This window comes from Sceloporus undulatus, chromosome 5 (genome assembly GCF_019175285.1).
Source record: "Sceloporus undulatus isolate JIND9_A2432 ecotype Alabama chromosome 5, SceUnd_v1.1, whole genome shotgun sequence".
NCBI classification, from domain to species: domain Eukaryota; kingdom Metazoa; phylum Chordata; class Lepidosauria; order Squamata; family Phrynosomatidae; genus Sceloporus; species Sceloporus undulatus.
Genome location: NC_056526.1, coordinates 80,278,596 through 80,297,913, shown reverse-complemented (window position 1 = coordinate 80,297,913; position 19,318 = coordinate 80,278,596). Strand labels below are relative to the sequence as shown.

Sequence of the window (19,318 nt, the reverse complement as noted above, 5' to 3'; positions counted from 1 at the left end):
CAATGAGGATCAAATACTTCTACAAAGCGAGGAAGACAACAATACTGACATGAAAAGTATGGTGGTGGGAGGAAGATTAATACATTATGGACATATTTGGCCACAAGTAACAAAAACATTTCAAAAATGCAAAAGTATTGGTTGGTGAAAACTGATATGTGTATAACGTGACCTTGAATTTGTTTTTAACAATTATTAATAATTGTATTTTGCAATTATAATTTTATCAAGTTATTTTGTATACTGGTCAACGACCGAATAAATCTTACTGCTGCCCAAGTACAGATACATTCCTTCACCAGCGCCAAAAAACAAAGAAAAATCACAAATAATTCAAATAGAAAAAAAATCATCTGTTGAGTATTCAGGCAATATAAAAAGTACCACATCATTAGAGATTTCTAGGCATATATTCAGTGTTTTTCATGGTACCCAAAGCCAAAGAAGGATGCAGGCCAGTCTTGAACTTGAAATATCTAAACAAGTTCATCAAATACTAAAAGTTCAAAATCGAAACTCTACAAACACTAAAAGAAAATTTAAGAAAACAAAATCTGATGGTTTCTGTTGATCTCAAAGAAGTGTATTTGCATGTGCCAATGGGCAAAATCACCAAAAAATATCTAAGATTTTCATAGCAAAACAACATTATCAGTTTAGGGCACTACCTTTCGGACTAGCTTCAGCTCCTCGAATATTCACAAAAGTCTTGATATCAATAATTGCATACCTGAGGACAAAAGAAGTGCAAATATTTCTATATTTGGACAATATACTAATCATGGCAGAAACAGCAGAAAAGATGCAAAAGGATACTATACTTACCATATAGATACTGGAAAAATATGGATTCCTGTTAAATTACAAGAAAAGCAGCTTAACACCAGCAAAACAAATAATGCACTTAGGTGCAAAGATAAACGGAGGAATAGAGCACACAAGTTTGTCACAAGAAACACAAAACAAAATCAAATAGGCAATGTCACTGTTAATAAAATAAAAAAGGCAGATTTGATGTAGCTGGCAAAAGCCATGGGATTACAAGTATTGGCAATACATCTGGTGCCGTGGGGTGGTTTCATACAAGATTGCTTCAAAGATTTTTACGTTCTTATTAAAAACAAATAGGTATGAAGATTGATTGATTATTGACAATTCCACAATACATAAAAGAAAACGTAAAATGGTGGACAATCCAAAACAATGTAAGCATGGGGGGAGAATCAGATAAAAGTAACAACAGATGCCAGTTGCTGAGATTGGGGAGCACATTGTGCTCTTTGCCACACTCAGGGAATTTGGTCAAAGGTGGACAGACATCAACATATAATGTATTTGGAGATGAAGGCAGTAAGGCTAGCACTACTGAAATTCAAGATAGAAGTAATAAACAAGAATGTTTTGATAGTAACAGACAACACGACAGTACAGTCGTATATAAACAAGCAGGAAGCTGATAGCAGAATCAAACAAAATATTGATTTGGGCAGAGAAGAATTTAAAATCAATATAAGTCATGTATTTGAAAGGAACACTAAACACAAAAGCAGATTATCTGAGTCAGCATCAAGTTCATCCTGGGAAAGGATGCTACATTCAGAGGAATTCAACAGGTTAACGGAAGTGTTTGGTCCATTCAAAATAGATTTATTTGCCTCCAGGAAAAATCAAACCGTTCAGAAGTATTTTTCGATAGAGAAAGATCACAATGCGGAAGGGATAGATGCGTTGAACAGTCATTCGCCAACAGGTTAATGTATGCTTTCCCTCCAGTGAAGATAATACAAAAAGTGCTCAACAAAATACAAATGGAGAAACCTCATGTACTTCTCATAGCACCAAACTGGCCAAGAAGGCCATAGTATCTATTACTAAAAAGATTGTAATAAATTGACCAATGAAACTAACAGGGAGACCAGATTTATTGACACAAGGCACTCAAACCCAGCATGGTTAAATCTGACTGCATGGGAATCGAGATGATGAAGTTACAGAGATGTGAGTATACAACTCAAGTAATTGATACCATTTTGGCTTCGAGAAGGATAACAACTCAGAGGATATATAACCATACATGGAAGGTATTTATTAATTGGTGTAATAGTGAAAAAGTGGATTTTGAAAATATAAAAATGAAACATGTTTTATGTTTCCTTCAAGAAGGTATAAATAAGGATCTAAGTCTGAACACACTGAAAAGACAAATTGCAGCATTACCAGTGGTCTTGCAATTTGGAAATGGTACTTTAACATCAAATGAGCATATTCAAAGATTCATAAGGGGTAAAGCTATAACAACATTTCTAACTATAGTTTTCCATCTTGGGATTTGAATATAATATTAAACAGATTAATGAAAGCTCCTTTTGAACAATGCAGACTTCTTCTTTAAAACATTTGTCTTTTAAAATATGTTTGTTGGTGGCAATAACATCAGACAGAAGAGTATCAGAATTATTGCAGGTTGGAAGAGGACAGGCTAGTACTATAATTGGATGCTTCCTTTTTCCTAAGTGTATCAGAAAGCACAGTTATAATGAGAATATTTGCTTACCTACTTTTTGTCAGAATTCTACACATCAAAAGAAAAAGCAGTGCCACACGTTAGATCTCAAAAGGGCCATAGCGATCTATAAGAAAAGAGCTGATTCAATCAGAAAAACAATCATTATTTATATAATTTAATCCATGTACGTTGGGTCATAAAGCATCTAAGACAACACTGGGAAGGTGGATAAAAGCATGTATCTTAATGTGCTATGGTTTGAAGAGAAAACCAAGGCCACAGAATGTATGGCCACTCCGAAAGCATATTCAGTATCTACTTCACTACATGATATCTGTGAAGCAGCAGGGTGGACAGAACCAAGTACATTCATTAAGCATTATAAAACAGATAAGTTCAAATCGGCTCAAGCAGCATTTGGACGCAGAATACTGCAGACAGTAGTTCATATGTAATTAAATGGAAACCCACCCAAAATAGAAGGGCTTGGGCAAATCCCAAAATATCAGTGGATTACTTATACTGCTATCCCAAGAATGAGAAATTGTACTTACTGTGAAGAATCATTCTGGGATGGCAAGAGAAGTAATCCACACCCTCCCTAACTTGGAATTCTAATTTGTTGCAAGAAGGGGGGTGGAAATAGCATTTACAATAGGGAAATCATATATCAAACTGATATATAAGATACGTTAGTTAAATAAGAAATCTATAGATAGCAGGATAAGGTGACTGGTTAAAGAAACTGTCAGAGAAGACAGATAGGAGTCTTTTTAAAAATGGAATGTTGACTTCTTCCTTGCGCATTGCCCATGGAGTAAAACCCAAGATATCACTGCATTACATATCCTGCCATCCCAGAATGACTCTTCACGGTAAGTACAACTTCTCATTTCTAGTCTTCTTATTTCTTGACTACAGTCTCTGTTGTGATCAATGTTTGTTCCTAGGTGCAGGAAATCTCTAATTATTTCAATTTCCTCGTTGTCTAGATTGAAGTTATGTAGATCCTCCATGGTCATTATTCTTGTTTTCTTTATGTTCAGCAGCAAGCCTACCTTTTCACTTTCTTCTTTGTCCTTCCTTAGTAATCGTTCCAAGTCTATGATGTTTTTAGCTAGTAGTGTGGTGTCATCCACATATATTAGATTGTGGATGTTCATATCTCCTATCATCACTCCTCCTTCTGAGTCTTAGCCATTTCTTCATATGGTATTTTCTGTGTACAGGCTGAACAAATAGGGAAATAAAATGCAGCCTTGTCTGACCCCTTTGCCAATTGGGAACCATTCTGTTTCTTTTTACTGTGTTCTAACAGCTGTCAAACAGCTCTTACTGTCATGAAGTTCTTCCTAAGGTGAGGTGGAATCTTTTTCTGTAGCTTAGATCCATGGCTCCAGGTCCTTTTCTCTAGAGCTGCAGAAAACAAACTTGTTCCACCTTCAATATGATATCCTTTCAAATATTTAAATCAGGCTATCATAGCACCTCTTAACTTTCTGTTCTCCAGGCTAAACGTGTCCTGCTCTCTAAGTGACTCCTTATAGGGCATGGTTTACAGACCTTTCACTATTCCGATCACCCTCCTCTCATGACAAGTGCTCTCTAGTCCATCTCTAGATGAAATCATTTCCACTGTGTAGACAGGTGCTTGTGTATGGTCCCTAAGCTGATAAAGTATTGGTGAGGGAAGGATTTTATGCTGCTCACCTGTGGACCCTCTGTTGTGTTTGAACCAAATGCTTGATACCGTGCTTTTCAGGCACACAGATCTGCTGCTGACATGTCTAGCCAAGTCTCAAGTTAACCTTCTAATTGTTTCAATTCAAGAATACCTAGACAAGTCTTATAAAAATGTTTCTCCAGAAAGTATTCAGTGTTCCTGGCTTCAGAGGGTAGGAATTTTCGATGCTCAGAAATTATTCAGAGCTGGTATTGTCTTAAATTTTTAATAACCACAATGGTGTGGTACTTTAAAAACAGTTGAAAGAATATTGTTAATATTTCATGGCTTTAAGATTCATATTGCAGGACTAGAAATGTTATTAGTTTAAAAGTTAATAGAAATAATCTGAAAGTTTGTATCCCTTCTAAACCTGGGAATTGACTTTTTAAACTGTTTGGTTTAAATATCTGTTAGTATGAGAGGAAAACAAGTTTGCGGGCTATTAAAAATGGATACAATATTAAAGCATATTACATAGATAAGAGCACTTCGTTTTCAACTGATGGGTGCACTGTAGCCACAACATATTTTCTGCTGGACTACTTTATTTTCACTGTATAGTCAGCCTCTGACTAATTCATGAGGCTTTTGTGGGCAAAGTCTGAAATAATGGCTCGATTTCATCCACAGACGTGATAAACTTCTTGCAAGGCAATGTGATATTTGTGTGATGTTAACCGTCTAAATGATTTTTATTGATGATGACAGATGGCCCTGTGGTGATGCGCTCAGAGTCACGCCTAATATGTTGAGAATAAGTCTTCTGGAAGGCTGTACATCTGTTTTAAGATCTTTTGCTAAAATATTTAAATCAAGGTCATTGTTTATATTTGATTTTTAAGCAGCTTTTAGCTATTTGCCCACTGTTTTATACATTTAAAGATGAATCTGGTTGTAACTTCAAGGGCTGCAAATGGAAAGTTATAATAGGTAGCAGGTGTTAGAAAAGGCAATTATGCATTAGGTGCTTTGCTCAATTTCCAAAACTGTCCAAGACTATCCATTTGAAATACTTTGTAACCTAGTTTTATCTCTGAACCATGATGAGTTCTTAAATCTAAAGGGAATATGCATTTTTCCTTTAATAAATTGAATACTTAAGCCTGTTTGATTTAATTTAAAAGTGCCTAGGAAAACAGTATTGGAAAGCAATGTGAAAAAGGAAATATCAAGAATAAATTCAGATCTTTGGCTTTATTCGCAGTTTTCTTTTTCTTTTCAGCAAGATCCTTTTGAGATAGCTTTTTTTCTGAATGGCATTAGGGTTTTTATTTATTTTATTTATTGTATTTTTGGTAAAGGTTTTCTAAAGATGCTTGTGAACTCTGTGCTCCATTTCTTCTCTTTTTCCAGACAGTATTGAATTATGAAGGTTGCCCAACAAGCACAGTCAAGGCAGATTTATTCCCCCTAATAAAAATGAAGCCAGATAGTTTTACTTAATGAGTACTGCATTAGCTTACTTGATTCAGCATGCCTTATATATAATTGGACAAGTTAGCTACTGTGGGGCAGCATTATTTGCTGGTAACAATTTATTTTTTTCCAAATGAAGGTAAGATTATATGGCATCTGATTGTGGAGCTGGATTTGTTAACTGAATTAAAAAAAAAAACCCCAGAAAGAAAAGGATTGCTTCCTGGATTAATTTCAGGATACCTAGAAAAATGACTGCATATAATCTTTAATATATTACAGTATTCTCATTAATTTCTAATCACAGGTATAACTACTCTCTATTCACAGTCTGAACCAGAGGGTTTTTCTCACTTCCACTTGTATGTCTGTGCTGCCTTCCTTGTCAAATGGAAGAAGGAGATTTTAGAGGAAAAAGACTTCCAGGTAATTAAAACATTATTTCTGTTTTCTGCAAAAATATATATGTTATTTTTGAAAATTAATTAACCGTGTAATTGTTTCATGTGTACTCAGTTCATCCTCTTGACATTTCCGTTTCTTCCTTTGGAGCATTTGAGAAGGTTAGGGAAGAAAATATAGCTATATGTTTTCTTTCTATTTGTCAATCATGATTTCATTTGACAATTGAGTCCCAACTAAATAGAATCATAGAATCAGTAGTTTCTTGGCAAGTCAAAATCTACATAAATTCCATTAATTCAGTGAGCCAACTCTAACAGATGCATGTAGATTTTAGGTTTTTAATGGTGCTGGCTCATGGAAGTCTAAAATTTGGGGAGGCCTGCCTAAAAAACAAAACTGTTCATCAAAAAGTCAGCTCTAGTGGCACAGTGGTTAAATGCCACTACTGCAGCCGTTCGCAGCCACAAGGTTGTGAGTTCAATACCAGCCAGGGGCTCAGGGCTGACTCAGTCTTGCATCCTTCCGAGGTTGCTAAAATGAGTACCCAGCTTGTTGGGGACAACCAGCTTACACGTTATAAAGTGCTTAGAGAGTGCTTAAGTGCACTGATAAGTGGTATAGAAATGTACTTACTATTGCTATTGCTGTTGTTTTCCTCTATGAACTTATTGTCTAGTGATAGGCATAGCTTACACAAGTTGACATTCTGGATCCCAACAAGTGCTTCTTTGATTTTAATACAGAAAAGTCTAGGATGTGTTAGTGTGGCTTCTAGACCAAATGTCTATCTTCTAGGTTTCAGTTATTATACTGAGCTAAATACTATTAAATACTAGCCATTTATTCTCATTATATTTTAAGGTGGAATATGTTAAATTTTATGCACAATTGTTTTATAATTTGCCACTGCCAAGCATTTGCATCTATTTTTCTCAGTTCTTTGAAAGTCTCAAAGCTAAAGAAATGAACAATAAATCAACGTCAAAGTCATGGGATGAATAAGAAGGTAGTCTTTTTTTTTAGCTCTGTGATCAACTAAGCATAGACAGCACAAATTAGATGAATTTTACATCTTGCACACAAATCATGAGGCAGGTTTTACTGTACTCGGAAATGTTCTACATTTATCTACATTATATCTACCTTTTAAAAAGCCTAATTCAAATTGACACAGCTGTTGTGTAGTAAAGAGAAGGATATTCTGACTTAAACATCCACTTATTTGAATGACTGATTATGACAAAACGTATACCAGTCCAATGTGTATCTGCATTTAAGATGAGGTAATGGGGCAGCATCCTGTTCTGAGTGCCATGATCTGGATATATACTAAAGTTTACAAGTAGGGGAGTCTATTAAAAAAAAATAAAGAACCTCACTTATCAACTACTGTATGTACTCATGTATAAGCCTAGAAATTTCAGTAAAAAATGACCCCCCAAAAACCTGGGTCAAATTATCCACAGGTCAATGTAAGTACTGTATTTTAACTCTTATTTTAAAAAAATACAATTGCACTTCAAAATCTCCTTGCTGGTTCCAAATTTCATAAATGATGTGTACATTAAATAAGATGGTTAGCTCAGGCCCCTGTACTGCACTAGCACTCACCTCAACTGCATATCAGAATACACCTTTAGTAGCTTAGAAGAAAAATAATATAGGGTATGAATTCCAGCAGTCATCAGGTATTACTTTTATTGTAATCCGTTTCTAGAAATCACAAGCTCCGCGGGCTTTTCTGTGATATGGAAAGTGATTGATCATGTGATGGTGCTACTTCATGGACATATGTGTGACATTGATTATTTTGAGTCCAATAGTCTGACTTCAGACACAGCTTTCTTCTTGCTTTCTTTAGTGTTTCCGTCAGTGTTTTCTTCAGTGGGTACTAACCATACATATTCTCCTGGACCTCTCAGCTGATGTTGTTACTATTTATCACAGTATCTCTGCAGGTCTGAGTAGATTGGAAGTTAGAAACACTATGTACTTGTAGCATAGGTTTCATTCTTACCCATCAGGTCTTCAGACATATTCCTGGATAGGTGCTTTATGCATGGTGCAATATAGTTCCTTTTGCTTTAGGGATGAGTTGTCCAGAAATCTTGAGTGATTGTCATTTTGCCGATGACATTCATGTAAGTTTTCCTATTGCTGCAGAGCCATGTGAGACATTTTATAAATTGATTGTAAATGAGGGTGGATAAAAATGAAGTTCAGTATACCCCAAACAGATAATAGTGCTGATGGAGGTCCAGCTGATTTTTGAACTCTATTCTAGGTAGGATTGAAACATCATGAATTCAGGTTGGTGCTATTTCTGGATCTAGAATGTTCCTGGAGCTCCTGATGGTTACTACAAGGAGGAATGATTTTCTAGAATTGTACTCTGGCAAAAATGATAATCTGACTAGTGAATTCTGATTCATTCAGATGGCTTTTTATATCTTGTTCTGGCTTTCTGTATACCTGTGAATTTACATTCTGTGATACTGTTTATTTTACTTTACCACCATGATGTTCTCAAGAGCTTTTGTTCAGTAAGACATGCCTCTTTTAAGGAAGGAAGGAAAAACTTTTTAAAAGCTAAGTTAGACTTTGCTAATTCATTATACTAACATTGTATCAATGCTTTCAGAGGCTAAAACTTGCTTTCTAGACCAATTAAATGGGCTCACTTATGAGATTATCTTATGTGTCACCATTTATAGTGTACAAGTCCCACGTGAAGCTACTCAAGCATATTTCTGAATAGTTATTTTCTAAGTTGGTATTTATAAAACTCACATCAAGGCCTGCCAAGAACTGATTGGATGTATTTTATCGATTTGTCTAAATGCTTCCATTATTATTCACTTCAGGCAGGTAGCTAATTAGATAATCACTGTAACATAGCAACCTAAGAAGCATATCACCAACATATTACTTCACTTTGTCTCTAAAGAGTTGCAATTATAGCAGTTTCTGAGTCAAAAGGTGGTCTGAAAGAAAACAAAGGGCTGAAAGGGACAAAAGTTGTGTAGTCTAATCTGCACCCAAGGGCTTTGGCGATCATTCTTCTAGCACTAGCTCATGCAAGATTTCACTTTTAAGGCTTGTTCTATTTTACAGAGTCTTTGATCCTAACATTTTAATCACAAAAGCATAGGTTTACTGTGTAATGCTGCCTTTCTGCAGTGATCCACAGTTTAATAAAATGCAGATTGCAACAGACTCTCTTTCAAACATGAATATTTTTACTATGATTAGGTCAGCGCTATTAACCTTGCAATGTCATTGGTCATCTTTTGGTATTTGCCCCAGGAATGCTTTCTAAATTCTTAAAATGGGAAAATGCATAATGAAAGTTGTGCTAACTAAAGAGTTTTGTCTACATTAATGTTTTTTTTTAATTGAGGCAACTTCTTTGATATGGGTTAATGTCCTTTATGTGATTATATTTGCTGAAGGTTTTTCTTGTGTTATTTGAATGAAGTGACACGGAATTAAAAAAATAATACACAAGCAATAGGAAAAGGAAGGGATTACCAAATGAAAGTTTTGAGAACGGTACAAGGAGAAAAGGTGATGGATTATAAAATACATATTGTTTTGGTTTTATATCATATTTTGGCATGAATAGCTGCAGCTGAATTTTTCTGACTCTCTTTCACCAGTTACATTCATTTGGATGTATTTACAAGAGACTGCAGCATTCAGGTCATTTAGGGCTCAGCTGTTACATTTTGCTCAAGTGAACACTGGTGTAATTCTACTCTCAGGGAAAAAGATCCCTTTCATTTGTATTCTCTGTCCCTTTATAGAGAGAATATTTCAAATTCTGTAATGATTAGTTGTGCTGTCTCGTGAAATCTCAAAAAATTCCACAGTAGGAAATCTCTTTGCCAGTTAGGATGTGAATACTGGTAAGTGGCCATGTTACAAAATTTGATGGTTTGACCTATCCAGGTGTGTTATCACTGTCCCTTTCTGGGAGAAAGACAGCATAAAAATTAAATAAATACACTCACCCCTCCACATTTGCAACTTTGATTATTCACAGATTTTATTAATATATTCTCTCTAGGAATATCTAGGTCTTCCAGCACAACTCTGTGGTCAACGTTAACATATAGTCGCACTGAAGGACCTAGAGATTCCTAGAGAGAAAACTCCACTAGGCATTTGTATTTCCTCCAGCACAATTCTGTGGTCAGTGTCTGGCAGATGTTGACACAGAGTTGCACTAGAGAACCTAGACATTCCTAGGGAGGTGTTCTCTCAGGTAAAAACATAGTGTTTTGTTATTTGCGGCTTTTCCACATTCACGGGGGTCCTGTGCCCCTAACCCCAGTGAATGTGGGGGGACAAATATAAATAAATAAATAATCCTGACTCTTGATTTCATCTTCGCTTTCAAGTATAGCACACTATCTAATTTGGTCAGATTGTGTTACTGAGCAACAGTTAGGGTCCAATGCAGATATTTTTAAAATATTCCTATTTTTGCTGACTATGTCAGAGAGGCTTTGTAAATCAGCACTTTCAGCTACCTTTCTGGAGGGACAGTGATTTCTGCCTCTTGCTTTTCCCTATTGTGTGATGCCTCCATGCTCCTTAACTCCTATCTAGCTAAAATGGAGCCAGACAGTAAAGATTTTTGTCAGCTCTTTTGGGAAGAAGCTACTCATCTTCCCATCAGCCTAAATTTCCATGACAGAGGTAATTCCACAGTTTGAGAATCAATATCTGCAACTGCAGTCTCTCACTCAAAGAATGAAAGATGAGGATGATACGCCAAGATTCTGTTTGTCCACATATTTGAATTCCTAGAAATTTCTATACTCAAAAACCTGAGCTGAGAGATTAAGGAAACTCAGCCAGAATGGTTGAGAGGATCTGAATGTGGTTTGCCACACTGTGATTTGGCATTTGGTTTTTATTGCATGTACCTGGATGAATTTGGACTTTCAAAGAGATGAGTTTAATAACTTGGCAGTGGGTGCAAATTGCTTCAAACACTGAATTGCTTCAATATAACCTGGTGACAAGGATAAAACTAGAAGGTTGGTTTTGACTGATGGGAAAGACTGAGATGGAATGTAGTGTAAGAAGCAGTCAATAAGTATAAGGAACATAATGTAGGTTTAGAAAATACAGCCCTACGTAAACAAAGAATAGACATAGTGTTAAGTAAATCTGTTGTGTTTTCCGTTATGTGAAACATCTGAAATAACAGAAATAAAGGGTGGTGAATGGAACTGCATAACTTAACAGAGACTTCCTATTAAAGTGCAGTATCAGATTATTGAGTGGAATCAGTGCTGTTCCCCTGCAGTGTACTATATAGGCATCCTTCTCTCACACAATTGTGTCACTGACAAATTGGTATCACTGGGTGATATCAAACATGATAATGTGGCAGATATTAAAATATCCCTGTCTTCATATGAACTTTGTAGCCATCTTGATTACACAACATAAGTGTCATGAGAAAAAGGACTGCCTAATCAGAAATATTTCACTTTTAAAGTTGAAACTCTCTCTCACTCTCTCTCATGTTCCCCCCAATATTTATTTAAAAACATGACCTCTTTTTCTGGCTAGTCCCTTTAAGCCCATTTCTGTTTTCTTGCCAGACATAAGACAGTTCATCTGTAGTGATATTTAATAATTTTGTTAGGAGCACCATTCACTTCCTTAATTTAACGACAAAGGCCAATTTTCTGTATATGCCCTTTCATAATTGTAACGTCAAACCTTTCTAGAGAGGGCATTTATAAGGTACAATTTTTATCATGGCATTTTACATCAGTAGTGTTACCCTATTTTGTTTGCAGCAATAAGATTTGTTGCCCAAATTAAAACTGGGTGATATCCTGCATTAGCAATCTGCTAACCAAACAGGCAGTGTTGGCAGAATAGGTTTCGTCTCTCTGCAGTAGCCTTTCTACAATCCCTGAAATCTTTTCCAAATGGTTAGAAGACTCTCTGAAGCATATTTATAGGAAGACAGAGGGAGAGAGGAAGGGAGGTCCTGCTGTGAGAGCAAGAGTCTCTCTGTATAATGTTGGATATAACCCTTAACAGCATTGAGTGCTCCAGAGCAAATGTTATTGGCAGAAATGCTTCTCCATACCAAGAACAAAAATAACTCCCTCCCACCCTCTTAAGTTGATCATGTTTATAATAATAAAAATGCCTATAGTTATTTTTAACTAGAATGTGTGTAATCTGATTAAATTAGAGAGACTATATTAACTTAAAAAACACCACCTGCGTAAGATAGGCATTTCATTTGTATCTATTCTTTTTATCCTGGTTCAAAAATTAAATTTTGAAGAGTGGAAAGTATTGGCCACTGAAGTGATCGCATTTTTCAACCTCTCTCTCCACACCAGTTGAGTCCAAATTCATCGTATTAACCTGCCAATGATTAGTGTGCCCCAGTTTCTTTGGACCCATTCCCCATCTGTAGGTGGTTTGACACATTTCTTTAAAATAGCCTTTTTGAACAGCTGGGCCACTCTTTCCCTCCTTGAACAGGCAAGCTTCTGAGTTCATTCCACCAGGTTGTGAGAGAACCTCACTTTCCTTGCTAGCATGACTAGACATCTGTGATCTCTCTGACTTTCAAGCATTAATTCCATATTTAATAACTTAAGCTACATTAGAGCAGTAATCAAACCATTTTATGCTTTATTTTATAGACCCAAATTTTTGCTTCATTTTTCTCTAAAACCTCTAAAACACCTTTTTTGTTCATTCATTTTGCCCCGGGTGGCTCAACAGCTTTTCTCCAAATCCAGGGAGTTTGTTATGACTTGTTTTACAGATATTTGTTAAGTATAAGCTTTACCAGAAGGCAAACAGGAAGAGTTTCTTCTTCCTCAGATTGTCCTCCAAATATACCCTAGATTTTCTTTGCAATGTATTTGTTTTAAGACTCTGCTTGTCTGAGTCTGTTTGTTTTCACTGTATGACTTAGCTGACTCAAATGAAATAAATACAGTACTTACAAAACCATGATATCTGCCAGTTGTCCTTAGATATATAGAACTATCTCCTCTTAGTATTGCCTCGCCATCCTTGGATTATTTATGTTCACAGTTGGACACTGATATGCCATTCATTTAAAGGACACTGTGTAGCCTCTCCCGGCATGTGAAATACTGTGTTCATCTTAGACTTTGTTTATACACAGAAAAATTTGAAACTTGAACTGTGTTATAGTGGATGGGATCCTGTTTTACATTCCACTTTGATGGTTAATGATTTCATTCAGCAAATTAGTTTTGTGATTGAATTTTGGGAGTGTTTATGGCACTTCAGGATTCTTGGGCAAAATTTTATTGATGCTTTATTCTTATGTAATTGCTATTTTGAACAGTATTCCATATTTATAGAAACATAAGAGAAAATGTTGATCATACAATGTGTATGTGGAAGTCAGACTGTAAAAATAAATTGAGCCTCATGGCAACTAATGAAAGAATCATTCCAGTTTTTGTTTAGTAAGTCAGAAGAAGTTCTAACATCTGCAGGTTAGAATTAAGACAGCTAGTAATAAAAAGAAGTTGTGAAAATAAAATTGAAAGGTAAAAAAGACTATATGTTTCTATTTACAATGGTAATAGTAATTTCTGCCACTACACTGAGAGCGTGTTAGAACTTCTACAAACATGGGTCTATAATTTGGGGAATGGCCCAAGGGACCTGAAAATATTTAATTTGGCAAGCATCATGAATTTAAAGTAGTTCATTGAATAAATTGGAACCAATTGCAATGATTAAAATTAATTCAACAAGGAATTCTGTATTATAGAGTGAATTAGGTTTTTTCTTGCATTGAATTGCTGCAGTATTTCACCTAGTAAATTGGAAAGCTGTTTTTTCATTAAAACACATGTCATTATACTGTGTATACTGTACATAGATGTATAATGAGAAAAACTGTGAAAATACCTGCATTTATTTATTAACAAGGAATTTTACTCAGCATTACAAAACTGATGTTGAGGATTTCACTGATGACCACTTTATTTAAATTCAAATTGCTGTTATTTATACTGAAATAAAATGTTAATTGGTAGCACCTACAATCCTTAAAATTTGTTCCACACCAAGTTTCATGCAAACTGGACCAAAACCAGTAATATAGAGAAAAAAGCCAAAGTTTGTTGATTCCTTTTGGTTTTGCAGATGTTCAGGATGTCAATAAAGTCTAAATATCAAGTTTGGTTGAAATCAGATCATAATGTATAACATAACAGGCAAAAATATTTATTATTATTATTATTATTATTATTATTATTATTATTATTATTGATATTTGATTGTTTCTGTGATGCCATGTTCCATGCCAAAGTATTAGGAGATCTTGACAGATTATGTATCTGTCTATTCCCCATACAAAAATGATTCTTTCTTCTGTAGATCAAAGTGGAGACGACATGAGATGCGTGAATTCGTGTATTGTCCTTCTTCTAAATAGCTACTGCCAGGAGACTTGGTTAGTTATGTGCCTTCAGGTTGACTCTGACTTATGGAAACCCTGTCATGGGGTTTTCTTGGCAAGAAGAGGAGGTGTTCCTGTAAGACTGAGAGAGCATGATTTGCACAAGGTTACTCTGTGAGTTTCCATGGCAGAATGGGGATTCAAACCTTGATGAGCCTTAGTACGACACTTAGGTCACTATTTCACTGCCAAGGAGGATGGGTGTTTAATTAGGCCTGGCCCAATGCTTATTTTTATACATATTTTGGTTCTTGTTTCTTCTCCTGATGTAGCACACAAACTCTGAACAGACATCTGCTATCAGTAATACTGGGTACAGTATTTTAGGGCTGTCAGATTGTTCAAGCGCATATTGTCATATTTTGTGCTAGAAGTTTCTGTTTTCAACATATTTGTATACTGCATATGTGAACAGTTTCAGTAAGTGAAGCCATTGCTGCAAGGAATCTAGCACAAATTGTACACCCAGTTTAGTGCCATTTGCTATCATTCTTCTTCCTTGTGTCACACTGACTCACTATTCCCATCACCAAATGTACTTTTACAGATTCTATACAGACTGTAATGGAGTGTTTGCTATGAGTTGGTGATGAACCCAGGCATGGTTCAAAAGCAGTGACTACTTAATCTGCAAATGTCTACTAGCTGTGAAGTGCTGAGCATGAGATTTAGTCCCACTCACAATGCATTTAGCATGAATTCAAGTTTTCAAAGTATATATATATACCGTAGTTTTATCTGCAAAGTCTTGCATTGAAACCGTCTTCCCTTTAGTAATCAGTGCAGCATAATGTACCAATTTAAATAAAGAAAAATGGTACATCAGTTGTATTCATTTACCTGCATATGAATGAATGCTTTTTGTGCTAAAACATACTGGAGCAAAAGAATGTACCTGTTCATTCAATCCTAGTTATTTCTATCCTTTATATGAATGAATCTCAGGGGGAAAAGCATCCCTCAGACCATATATTGCATATACTGGAAGGAATCATAACAGTTAGATAGTAAGACCTCTCCTGCCTGGCACATCTGTCACTGAAGACATACTTGAATTGCAGAGTGAAAATATTTATTTATTTAACACCATTGTTATTGATGTTGTTGTTGGTGGTGTGTGCTTTCAGGTCATTTCTGTGTTATATCAGTGACCCTAAAATGAACCAATCACAGGGTTTTCCTGGCATGAGTTGTTCAGAGGGAGTTTGCTTTTATCTCTCTCTCTCTCTGAGGCTGAGATATGACTTGCCCAATGGATTTCCATGGCTGAGCAGGGATTTGAACTTTTGTCCAATGCTCAAACCACTACACCACACTGGGTTCACCATCAGAAGTAAAAATACAACAAAACAATCTAGAAATTAATTTAGACATTGGTTTTAAAACTCTCCCTCTCGTGTCCTTTGTATTGTGGAGACGTATTCCCCTAAAAAAACAAACCAAAACACCAAAATCACCTCACTTTTTAAAAAGTGCCAAAAACGATGTCCTTTTCCACAGTAAATGAATCAGCCAGAATTTATACACATTTACCTGTTTTGAAATCTTGGTGAGTTGGGGCAGAATTGGAGATACATCACAAAGGATAAAAACTAGAATGGTTCATTGTCCCAGCCACATCTTTTAGCAGTTAGGAAATTAGAGAATGAAGCATGAGGACAAATTTGTAGCACTCAGGAAATAGAGTTGCTTAAGGGACGATATTAGTTGAATTCTAACCTATTCTGTGGTTTGCCTTGAGTCCCTGTTGGGAAATGAGTGGCTATAAAATAGGTAAATGAATAAGATTCTTCTGGCATTGATACCTTCTTATTTCTCAGTAGCCCTGTTTTGGCTACATAGCCATTAGAATCTATACCAGAATTTGCTGTTAGTACATCCTGCCCGCTCCAAACACAGCTTGCCATATGCGGACTTAAGCTTCCATGCATGGTAAGCCTGGGCGTAGCGTTTTAGTGCACAGCTAAAATAAGTGACTTACCGCTGCCAAATTGAGTTCTAATTTGGGATGCATCCTCTATTATCAGAAGCATTTTGCCGCAGATGCTGCCGGCTGGATGCAGCCCGGCTAGCTTCCGGTTAGAATCCAAGCTTGGCTGGCCTTTTTGAAAACTAGGAAGCTCCCATCTTTGCAAATCAGCCAAACTGAGCTTGATTCTAGCCAACGTTACCCGGGAATCACCCAGACACGTTGATGGCAAACACATGTGACAAATCAGGATACATCCCAATTAGAATTGATTTCGCAGTGGTAAGTCGCTTTTTTTAGCTCTGCACCAAACTGCTCTTTGTAGTGCATAAAAGGTCAAAGAGCCACCATAAACAGTTCTATGAAAAAACATAAGCTGTTGTCCATGTTATGTTGTATAGGTATGAAAAATGCAGCTACTTTTTTGAAGGAAAAATTTCTAAAAATGGCCCTAATGATAGTGAGAATATAGCTATAGGCCTATGAATGTCTAGGAAGCTGTGATATAATTCTTGATAGATATAGTACACTTGTGATTGAATTACTTGCAGTTGAAACCTCAAATAGGAATACTGGGAAGCAAGTATTGTTTTTCCTGATGTATAGTTTACTTCTATATTTCTTTACTTGCTCTGACCATATGAAAGCTCCATCTAAGTATGTGACGCAGCATAAATGTAGCAGAATACAGCATGTATTACCAGCATGACGCAGCAGGTGACATTTTGGCTTGCCAACTCAGTACTGCAACCCTCCCTTCTTTGAGACAGTACAAAAATAATGAGATGGTGTGATGTTTGGAGTAGTTCCGCTTATCCTAAATGGACTGAATTCATGCTCAATCAATGAAGCAGACATGTTACCTTGTCTTCTGCTGTCTTTCCATCATATACTGTCATTCCCTTGTGCTAGCATTTCCTGAGCCAGTATCTGATGTATCACGGCTTCAGCTCGTAAATGGCTACTGTATAACATTAAAAGAACTACTCTTATCCTTCATTTTTAAATTTTGGTTCTCAGGCCAGAGTTTGTTCACAATTCTGTGATCATGCTTTGTTTATAATTTCCAATGCTAATGTCAGCCTGGATCTTTACCAATTTGCTAGTTTCTAAATGCACAGAAACTTTCCTTTGAACAAAACAAAAAAGAACAACCAATTGAGAAAAGAAGCAAACTAGAAATTATGATGAGAAGAGAGGGAATTTCTTCATCATATTTTGGAAATAATGAAGTAGCAGATATCTTGAGTTGAAAGCTTCATTATTTTCAAAACAAATGTATCAGAAAATTATCAAAGAAGACTTTGCATGTCTGTCTAAAACAAAATTGAAGAATTACTCTGTTGGAAATTATCCTGTATAGGCTTCTAATGGCTTCTAACAGCCATGTATTTAAAACTCTACGGAAGTAATGTCCCAAACATTCCTTAAATGGGTTGTGTCTTGTCTTGCCAAAGTACTTTAAATGGTGCTGTTCTGTCTGCAGGGTTTTAGCAGCATTCATGCATTCATTTAAGTAAGCACAGAAAAATCATAAGCACTATGCTGAGTTTCATGCAATGCCTGACAGTGAGGTACTTGGTTGCTGTTGCATATTTCTCAACTGTGTGCATGCAAGGCAGGCTAGACTATGTTGACTACCTAAAACATAGTGGACCTATCAGATTGATTTAATAGATCCCACTTATTACCCCATTCCTCCCCACCCTCATGGCATGGCTCCCCATCTCAAGACATACTCAGAAGTGAATGAGACTGGGTTGTTGCTGGCGTACTCACAGTGATTTCAGTAATTTTAAAAGCCATCTGGTGTAATCCTTAACATTGGATCAATTTTTTTCTTATTATTGATCTAGTTATTTTATTTACACATGCCTTTCTCACCAAATTGAGATCCAAAGCAGCTTACAACAAGCATAAAAATATAAAATACAAAATATAACTAAACCAGTCACACTAGTAAAACATAACAAATTAATTTGAAAATACATTGATAAAAGATATAGTACCTAGCCCTTCCCTGAACAACAAATCAATTCCTGCAGGTTTTCAAGAAGAAATGCTTGATCATTGTGGAGGAAAGGATGCTGAAATAGATAGGTGATCTATTCCATTAGATTCTTGTTCTATGCCTTCAAGTCATTCTGGACTTATGGCAACCCTATCATGGGGTTTTCTTGGCAAGCCTTTGCCTTTCTATGAGGCCGGGAGAGTGTAACCTGCTCAAGGTCACCCAGTGGGTTTCCATGGCCATGTGAGGATTCAAGTCCTGGTCTCTAGTCGTAGTCCAGCACTCAAACTACTACACTGTGCTGGATCTCTATTCTATTGAAATAGAAATGTCAAAATATTATTTTTATTTTACACCGCTGTGATCGCTGGAATAGCGGTATAGAAATAAAATTTATTATTATTATTATTATTATTATTATTATTATTATTATTATTATTGGATAGGCCTATTCATTTGTTCTTAACTGTTTACAGTTGACTGTTATGCCACTTCCACAAGTTTGGGAACAGAAGAACGCAGTTGTAAGAACTGTAAGTTGCATGTAGTTAGAAGTACACCCACAGGGGGTTCTGAACCAATTTGCAAAAAGGTGAAAATAAAAAAATATACCAACACATTCATTAAAAACATATTTTAAAAATGTTCAAATATCCATAGTTTTAAAGGTTACCTAAAGGGGAAAAAAAGTGCCCTCCATCCAGCACATTGCATTAATAATAGGAAATTAACTCAACAGTTGAGCTAATTTCAAAGAACACAAGTCAAGTGTTACTCACTTAAAT

At 35.9% G+C, this 19,318-nt stretch overlaps 1 protein-coding gene across 2 annotated transcripts in view; it reads left to right on the top strand.

The window, feature by feature from the left end:
* The window catches only part of TBC1D22A (TBC1 domain family member 22A), a 183,970-nt gene that overhangs the window by 150,769 nt on the left and 13,883 nt on the right, over positions 1-19,318 (top strand). For both annotated transcript variants that reach the window (XM_042469051.1, XM_042469050.1), the window contains exon 12: positions 5,979-6,074. In XM_042469051.1, coding sequence (XP_042324985.1) covers positions 5,979-6,074 — 96 coding nt within the window. The remainder of the gene's footprint in view (positions 1-5,978; positions 6,075-19,318) is intronic.